This window comes from Mirounga angustirostris, unplaced genomic scaffold (assembly GCF_029215605.1).
Source record: "Mirounga angustirostris isolate CCGP_5_RB_7025 unplaced genomic scaffold, mMirAng1.0.hap1 SCAF_2, whole genome shotgun sequence".
In the NCBI taxonomy this organism is placed as follows: domain Eukaryota; kingdom Metazoa; phylum Chordata; class Mammalia; order Carnivora; family Phocidae; genus Mirounga; species Mirounga angustirostris.
The window spans coordinates 33,383,735-33,392,720 of NW_026991710.1; the positions used below are offsets into that span (position 1 = coordinate 33,383,735).

General features: G+C 44.2%; 1 protein-coding gene across 1 annotated transcript; it reads left to right on the forward strand.

Moving 5' to 3' along the window:
• The first annotated feature begins 3,467 nt into the window (after positions 1–3,467).
• RHOH (ras homolog family member H) lies at positions 3,468–7,506 on the forward strand. Its single transcript, XM_064584396.1, has one exon. It carries the CDS (start codon positions 3,473–3,475, stop codon positions 4,046–4,048), a length of 576 nt encoding a protein of 191 aa, XP_064440466.1. The 5' UTR covers positions 3,468–3,472; the 3' UTR covers positions 4,049–7,506.
• Positions 7,507–8,986: the final 1,480 nt, after the last annotated feature.

Below are 8,986 nucleotides of genomic sequence, written 5' to 3' on the forward strand. Positions count from 1 at the left end.
CTACAAGAAGGAATCCCCCCTTTTTGGGCCCTCATGGCTTGGTGTAAGATATACAGGGCAGTCTTGGGCAGAGAAACCTCTATAGTGCTACTTTTAATTCCCCACTTATAATTAATCATTGTTTAGCATTGTGTTTAGTAATTATTCTCTAACAATGGTGTTAATATTAAGGACTACTTACTGTATGCTTGCTATGTGTTCACTATGTACATATAGTGTGTTTACATTATGCCCTATGCTAGGGATTTCATACATCTAAGCATACTTAATAGTCTCAGCAACCCAGTGATGTAGATGTTATTACACTGATTTACAGAGGAGGAAACAGAGACTTAGGGAGGTTAAGAAACTCTGTTAAGGTTGTTGCATAGGTGGTTGGTTGGGAGCTAGGATTCGATTCCAGATCCACCCAAATTTAAAGTTGGTGTTCTTGCCCCGTTCTTGCCTCACCGTCTTCTTGTTGCAGGGACTTACTCAGGAAATTTGGCTTTTACTCACTCAATCTATTAGAAAGATTTTATTTAATAACCAAAAGCCTGACACATGCACATTTTTTCCTAGTTCCAGTCCTGCTCCACTGGCATCAAAATAAAACTCAAAAATGTCCTAAAAGGTCTTGGCTCTGAACCAAGTAATGAGGGGGTCACAAACGCACATATTTAAGTCATCTGAGGCCTAAAGGGCTACAGTCTGAGACCTGACAGAGCCCCCCAAGGAGACCTTGCTCAAAGGTCTGGTAACAAAGAGGTAGGTATCCAGGACCATGGTGCATGAAAGTGACCCATTGTGAGTCTTAAGACAGAGTCTACCCAAACATTTGACATCCCAACCCCCGTGCCATGGACATTCAATATAGGGCATTTTATTTTTTTATTTTAAATTTTTAAATTTTTAAATTTTTTTTTTTTTAAGATTTTATTTATTTGAGAGAGAGAGAATGAGAGACAGAGAGCATGAGAGAAAGGAGGGTCAGAGGGAGAAGCAGACTCCCTGCTGAGCAGGGAGCCCGATGTGGGACTCGATCCCGGGACTCCAGGATCATGACCTGAGCCGAAGGCAGTCGCTTAACCAACTGAGCCACCCAGGCACCCCTATTTTTTTATTTTAATTTTTTTTAGAGAGAGAGTGCACACACACGGGCGAGAAGAGTGGTGGGGGGAGGGGCAGAGGGAGAGGGAGAGAGAGAATCTTAGGCAGGCTCCCTGCTGAGCGGGAGTCCCACTAGGGGCTCCATCCCAGGACCCTGAGGTCACGACCTGAACCGAAATCAAAAGTCTGATGCTTAACTGACTGAGCCACCCAGGCGCCTCAATATTTGGCATTTTAAATAAATAGTAGTGGAAATACATAACATAATGGTTCCCTATAGGTCCCATGTGCCAGGTTCTGTGCTAAGACAGACTCTCCACATGCTGAATACTTACAATAATTGCATGAAGAGGTACTTTTCTTATTCTCATTTTTATGAAGAAACCAGGACTCCCAGAGGTTAAGTAACTTGGCCAAGATCACCCAGCTCACATGTCGTTAAAAAATGAATATGTGAAAATCATGTGAATTATGCATTTGATTAACTCATTTGCAAAGGCTATTATGTCATTAAACAGAGACTATGGGTTGATAAGAATAAAGATTTCTTGGAAGGGAATGGCAGGATTTAGAGGAGTTATTTTTTAAAAATTATGTTTTGAGGCGTGCCTGGGTGGCTCAGTCAGTTAAGCGGCCAGCTCTTGGTTTCAGCTCAAGTCATGATCTCAGGGTCCTGGGATCGAGCCCTGCATGGGGCTCTGAGCTCAGCGGGGAGTCTACTTGAGGATTCTCTCTCTCTCCTTCTCCCTCCGCCCCTACCTCCCCCCTCTAAAATAAATAAATAAATCTTTTTAAAAAATTATGTTTTGAGGCAGACCTATACATTGCTTTACATGTGACAAGTCAGGAATATCGTCAGTGGGGAAGCTTTATAAGCCCAGATTGTCTTAATAACCTTTATTCTGAATTTTGGTCTGAAAGACCTTTCCTTTATCTGAAGCTGGCTGGCCTGCATGACGTCCCTCGGCAGACAGGACACTGTCTCCAAGGCTGATCTCATCGTCTGGAGCTCTCACACCTGCAGGGAATGAGAATTTATTTGACCCTTCCACGAAATGCAGATGCTGTCATATTTATGCTGCCCTGTTTAAGTGGCAGGCACTGAATAATTCAGGGTTGCTTTTAAGCAAGTTATTTTGTATCACCAGGGCCCCGCAGAATTCCTGATACATAGGTAGCTGTTGTGAAATGTTGGGGAAAAAGAGCTAATTTACTCCCCACAACATCTCTGAGAAGCCGTTCCTCAGTTCGTGGCATTCTTGCAGATGTGTACACTGAGGCTTGGAGATGAAATCATGTGCTCAAAGCGAGGTCATCGTATCAGTTATGGAGCTTGATTTCAGGTGCAGAAAATGCAAAGGACGGTGCCGTTTCTATTACATCTGTAGCCAGTTTTGGGCAAAACCTCAAGAGAAAAACCACAGCAAATTTTTAGAGTTCTGGTGATTTCTTTTCTCTGACCTCAGCATGAATTCCCACATAAGCCGAGGACTGGCTGATTGATCAATACATGAAGGGATGTGCATATATGGTCACTCTAATTTATCCTTCTCTTTCTTGCAGTTCCCAAAGCAGCTGGGATCCATTGGAACCTGAAGCTGCTGTCTGTGTCTTCCCCACCTCAGTGGAGCCGAAGGCAACAGAGAGCTGTTTGAGAGTGAGCATTCAACCCATCAGGTTGCTATTGAGGTCTTTTTCATGTTGATATCAGAGCAGTTGCTGGTGTTTTTATCACTAGGCTGATTTAGAGATAAAACCAGCTTCTGCTTCATGACTGGGTGGGGTTGTGGGCTCTGGGCTGGGGTATGTGCACAGCTTTCCTTACCAAAGGGGAGAGTGATTGGACAGTGGGTTGGACAGCTACACCGAGGAGAGCCCCGTGTTTAATCAGCGTGCCAATGAGGAAGCTCCCCATCTTTAAAAAGGGAAAGGAGCGCCTGGGTGGCTCAGTTGGCTGAGCATCCGACTCTTGATTTTGGCTCGGGTCATGATCTCAGGGTCGTGGGATCGAACTCCGCTTCAGGCTCGTGCTGAGCATGGTTCCTGCTTGGGATTCTCTCTCCTCCTCTGCTCCTCCCCGCTGCCCCCACTTGCAAGAGCTCTCTCTATAAAAAAAAAAAAAAAAAAAGGAAAAAGAAAGACTCAATCTCCGCCCCTTCCCCCCCCTTTCTTTCTGTTGCAGTTGAAGACTGGCTTTTGGAGGTTTTCAATGTAGATCGTGTGTCTCCCTCAGATGGACTGGGAGAATTGCTGTCCGGGGCCCTGAGAACACAACCTTCTCCGGGTTTCATTCCTTGCGGTGAATGGCCTTGGCCTCAGCAGCCCACTGAGGGCCCCTTCACTTGGGATTCTGAACTTGTAACCAGGACTCCAGGCTGGGAAGATGCTGAGTTCCATCAAGTGTGTGTTGGTGGGAGATTCAGCTGTGGGGAAAACCTCTCTGCTGGTGCGCTTCACTTCAGAGACCTTCCCTGAGGCCTACAAGCCCACGGTGTATGAGAACACAGGTGTGGACGTCTTCATGGATGGCATCCAGATCAGCCTGGGCCTCTGGGACACAGCAGGTAATGACGCCTTCCGAAGTATCCGCCCCCTGTCCTACCAGCAGGCCGACGTGGTGCTGATGTGCTACTCTGTGGCCAACCATAACTCTTTCCTGAACCTGAAGAACAAGTGGATTGCCGAAATCAGGAGCAACTTGCCCTGCACCCCCGTGCTGGTGGTGGCCACCCAGACGGACCAGCGGGAGATGGGAACCCACAGGGCCTCCTGCATCAGTGCCATGGAAGGGAAAAAACTGGCCCAGGAAGTGAGAGCAAAGGGCTATCTGGAGTGCTCGGCCCTCAGCAACAGGGGGGTTCAGCAGGTGTTTGAGTGTGCTGTCCGGACTGCTGTCAACCAAGCCAGGAGACGCAACAGAAGGAGGTTCTTCTCCATTAACGAGTGCAAGATTTTCTAGCCTCCCAGAGACTCCGCCCACACTCCTTTGCTCCCCGCAAAGACTCACGGGGACAGGGAGAGTAGGCAAGCCAGCAAGGACTGATGCTCTTTCTAGGAATGTCCGTCACAGCACTTGCCTTAGGATACCATCGCTGATGAGGCTTGGCCACTGGCTTGTTTTTATGAAATACACTCTACAAATGAAAACCTCTTGCCCAGTCCGATTAGAAGGTTCTATAATGAAGATTTCCTTCTTTGATTAAAAAAAAACAAAGTAGTCTCCATCATTTTGGACAATGAAGTGAGTTTTTCCAAGAATTCCATATTTAAAGACAGGTTTTATTTAAATGATAACACAATGTCTAGCTCTTGTAATATAATTAGTTTTTACATTTGGAAAGTCTTTCCCTACATGGTCCCAAACACAAACTGCTGTATGAGTGACATAACCCTCTGGGGGCTCTGCCAAAGCCTTGTAGTGTTTTCCCCCATGTAGTGATTTTGTGGAGACCACTTGCCCGCTAGATATTCCTAGGTAATCAAATTTTAAAATGACCATGGCCGGATCCTTGCAATTACTTTTCCATCCACCTGTTATTCAGAGTTGTATATAAAATACAGTTCAATAACATAAGATTCTTTAATGCTGCCTAATTAAAAATTTAAATTTTAAACAGTTGTCACTAGATTTCTCTATAATTATATATATGTTTTTTTTAAAAAAGCGTTTCTTATTTATGATCTTACCTTTTACCCAAAGAAGTCTAATTGTGCACTAAGCATTCCTCCCTCATTCACCAAAATAGACAGAAGGGAAACCTTCCAGGTAGGGAATCAGAACGGAATGGAAGTGAGGAAGTCTCACTTTCATTTCAGGAGCACTTTGCCTGCTTCTTCCAACACCGTGATTCCTAGCTGGTTGTAGATCTTCTGAAGAAGAGCAGGCTCAAATTTCTGTGTGATGGTAAATTAGCAAATTTGCTATTTGAGTGCTAAACTGAGTTGGCATGGTAACATAAGTTATTAATGTTAGGATCCAATCCAAATCGCCGGGAAGGCGTCTACCTATATACGTGTGTGTGTAAGGGAAAAAAAGGTGGGAACTTATCATTTTTACTATTTCATGAATATGAAACACCTGAGTGAAAAAAAATCCACAAATTCCAAGCACAGGGAACAGGCAAACTGTATAGCAATTGTTCAGATAATAAAAAGCTATCAAGAGAAATACTGAATACAGAAGGATGCATCTCTCCCTCCTCCAACCCCGTTATATCTAATAGCTTAAAAGGAATGATATTGCTCAGCTGTTAAAGTTGAGAATAGAGGACTATATAACTGGAGGGAGAAATTGTGAAGGTGGGCACCCACGTATATCATTTGCTCACCTAATTGAATAAAACTTAGAACTACTCTGAACCACATTTGTTGAAGTACATCATCGTTTTAGCTCAACAAGACCATCGCATACAAATGGTCAGAGAGTGGGCATGAATGACTGCATAACTTATGTTGACATGACCAACCCGATTTTTTAGTTTCCTTATGTGCTCAGTCCTTTACAGCTATAATCAGTGTCAAGATCAGATTTGTGCTCATCCCCAGACTCCTTTCTCCTTCTCCTCTTCTCTCATTCACATCCAGGGAAAGGCCCTGGACCTGGATCTTAGTCCCTGGGGGCCGGGGTTCTCTTAGTTTAGTTCCCTGGGACTGACATCTCTGCCTTCACCCAGACATCTCCAGTCCTCCCGTCCTGTGACTTGTCCTCACCTCTGTGTCACCCGTGTGCCTGGCTTGAGAGTGGCTATATCCAGCTCTCTTCACTGCACATCCAGAGGGTTGGAGGGCTTGAAAGCCGACCAGGCAGGGGAAGCTAGGATAGCTCATCTCCTCTGATTTCCCTGTTGATCCCGATCCTCTCCTCCAACAAAGAACAGTCTTAAATCACTCAGGTAGGTTTTCCTTCAGGGGCCAGTCTTTAGGGTGGAAGGGTATTTAACATGTTAGCAGGAATGAATTTCTACTTACTGAAATTGGCTGTCCCCAGGCTTTTCATTCTTTCTTGCTGAAGGGAGATGGGAGAGGGGGATTGTCTGAACGTGGGAGAGCCCAGGTACCTGATCCTAAGTGAGGGAAGAGGGGAAGGAGGATCCTCCTTCCATGGTGGAAGAGGAGGAGGAAGGGCAAGCTGTCGAGGGCCCAGTCAAACGGCTTTGCCTTCGCCCGGGCAGACACACAGAGAAACACTCTGCCTGTTGGCAGGAACAAAGCTTAAAGGCTCCCCCTGGGTACCCTCACACCCGTGAGAACAGGAATCCATGTATATAAGTCCTCCCCAAGGGCCTGGCAGAAACTGAGGCCAACTGGTGTCTGTCCCCCTTGCTAGATCCTGGGTTCTTGAAGGCAGAGCCACCTCATATGCATCTTAGTGTCCCCAGAGCCCGGCACAGGGAAGGAACCATAGCTCAACAAAGTTGTGTTGAACTGACTCGGAAAGAGAGGGAGGATTTGGGCTGCTAGGCCGCGAGGTGGCTATGAGAAGGAAGCAGACCCCTCCCAGCCTTGCCGGGTAGGAAGTGAAGTCATTTTGCTGGAGTCCACGCAGTGTATGTTCTACACGAGTGTATATGTGTTTTGCCTGCCTAGGTCCGGGCATCTGTTTCTTGTACTTCAAACTCACTGTACCGTGTTGTAGACTATTATATGCATAGCCTTAACTATTCCAAGTGGCAGTGTTAAATATGCTCGTTTACGTTAAAGAATGAATGAGTGCTTGAGTAATTCATCCTATTTGGTTTTACTTTATACTATCTAAACGGGGCAGCAGAGGGGCATCTGGGTGACTCCTCTGGTCGAGTGTCTGACTCTTGATTTCGGCTCAGGTCATGATCTTGGGGTCGTGAGATCAAGCCCTGCATTGGGCTCCACCTGCTGAGGGTGGAGCCTGCTTAAGACTCTCTCTCTCTCCCCTTCTCTCTCTGCCCCTTCCCCCACTCATGCTCTCTCAATGAATAAATACATACATACATAAAATACATCCATACATACATGCATACATACAGCAGAATCAAGTGTGATGAAATTAGGCTGAGCAATAAGAAAGCCAAAAGCATCCTAAGGTTCAAGTTCACTGAGCGCTTCGGATGTGCCAGGCTCTATGCTAAGCACTTGAGTGTGCGTTATCATATGGTGTATAGGTGGCCACGCTAATAAGTACCATCTTACATGAGGAAACTGAGGCTCGGCGTGTTGATGTGACAAGGTTGAGGCCAGGGAGCAGGTGAGTGACAGCACCAGGAGTCTTAAGCAGGTCTGTATAACTACAAAGCTCTGCTCAAAACCACTGCACCCCACTTCCTCCCAGAGCAGCCTGATTGTATGTATGGCTTTGCCACATCCCATCTCATGTACCCTTGTAGACCCCACCCCCACCAGTCAGGGGGCTTATGTTTTAAACGTCATTTTTAATAAAATATTCCAATCTGATCTTAGTCCTCCCTTTTTATTTTTCTTTCTGGTAATGAAAGCAAGATCCTCCTTATTAACAGAGCACCATCATTTGCAAAAAGTCCCTGCTCTAAGCCCTAACCCTTGGCTTTTAAGTGTAATTTCACAAGTTGATTGTATGTGAAATGGCAGAGATGAAATACATTATGATATGATGCTATAAAAGCTTGAAAAATATTCTCTTTTTCTTATCTCACTTTTCCATCCCTCGGGCTTCACATATTTCCTCTGAATGAGGGAGTGACAGGGGAGAGAAGAACCTGGCTCTTTCCTTTTAAAGATTTGGTAGCAAGGAAGGGCATTGACCCAGCATGAGATCTGTAGGGTTATGATAGGCAGGGGATGGGGCATCTGTGAGTGTTCATCCCCAATGCAGAGAAGGCAATCATGTGAACTGAGTCGGATCAGAACAGTTCAAGGGTAGGGCTTTATTTTTGCTCAAGTTGTATCTCTTCTGTTAAAGCAAAACATAATCATTGGCCAAGATCTTGAGCAGTTTTTCACCAGAAAAGATAAAATGAACCCTAGAATTTAACTTGTGATATAAGTTCATAAAGAGTACTTGATTCAACCTAAAGTTCACATTAACTTTTTTGGTTGATTCTAAAATATATCCTGACACAGAACTTAATACTTAATGGTGGCTAAAGAGCCATCAGGAAGGAGTAAGAGGCTAGATGATTGTGGTTTATTTTGGAGTCAGAAAGTCTGGGTCCTGTGTCTTTCAGCCTCCGTCTCCCTGTCTTAAAAAAGGTACTTATTCCTGGGTGATTCTAAGAATTAGTACAATACTGACTGTGGAAGTGCTTTATGTTTGTATACTATTGTTCAAATGTTTTTTGTCATTATGTTTTTGTGTGTCATTATGTTTTTGGCAGATTCCTATGCAGAAAGGAAGAGCGTGTTGATTAACTTGAATAAGCAAAAGAATAGTTTTGGGATAGCGATGTTCAAGAATTGTGTGTCTTTTAATGACATATTTATATTTAAGAAGCCCTGCTCTTATCCATAATATATTTTAAAAAACTATGAATCAATAAGAAAAAACAGCCTAATCTAAAAATGGACATGTGTCAGAAGAGGAAATATGCATGGCCTGACAATAAATAATAGAAAAGGCACTCAATTTCATGAGTAGTCAGGGAAATGAAAACAAAATCCACATTGAGATATCATTTTCACACCACTATATTGGCAAATAATTAAAAAGTATCACTATCAAGGCTTGGCAAGGATATGAAACAATTGAAAGTCTTATATGATGTTCTTGGGAGTGTCAATTGGTATAATATTTGGCAACACTTAGTAGTGTTGCTTAGCCTATATCCTTGACCCAGAAATTCCATGCCCTCGAAATACACTTGCATAGATTTCCTGGGAAGCATGTATGAGAATGTTTTTAGCATCATTGTAGGTAATAACAAAAACTAGAAACAACCCAATGTCATCA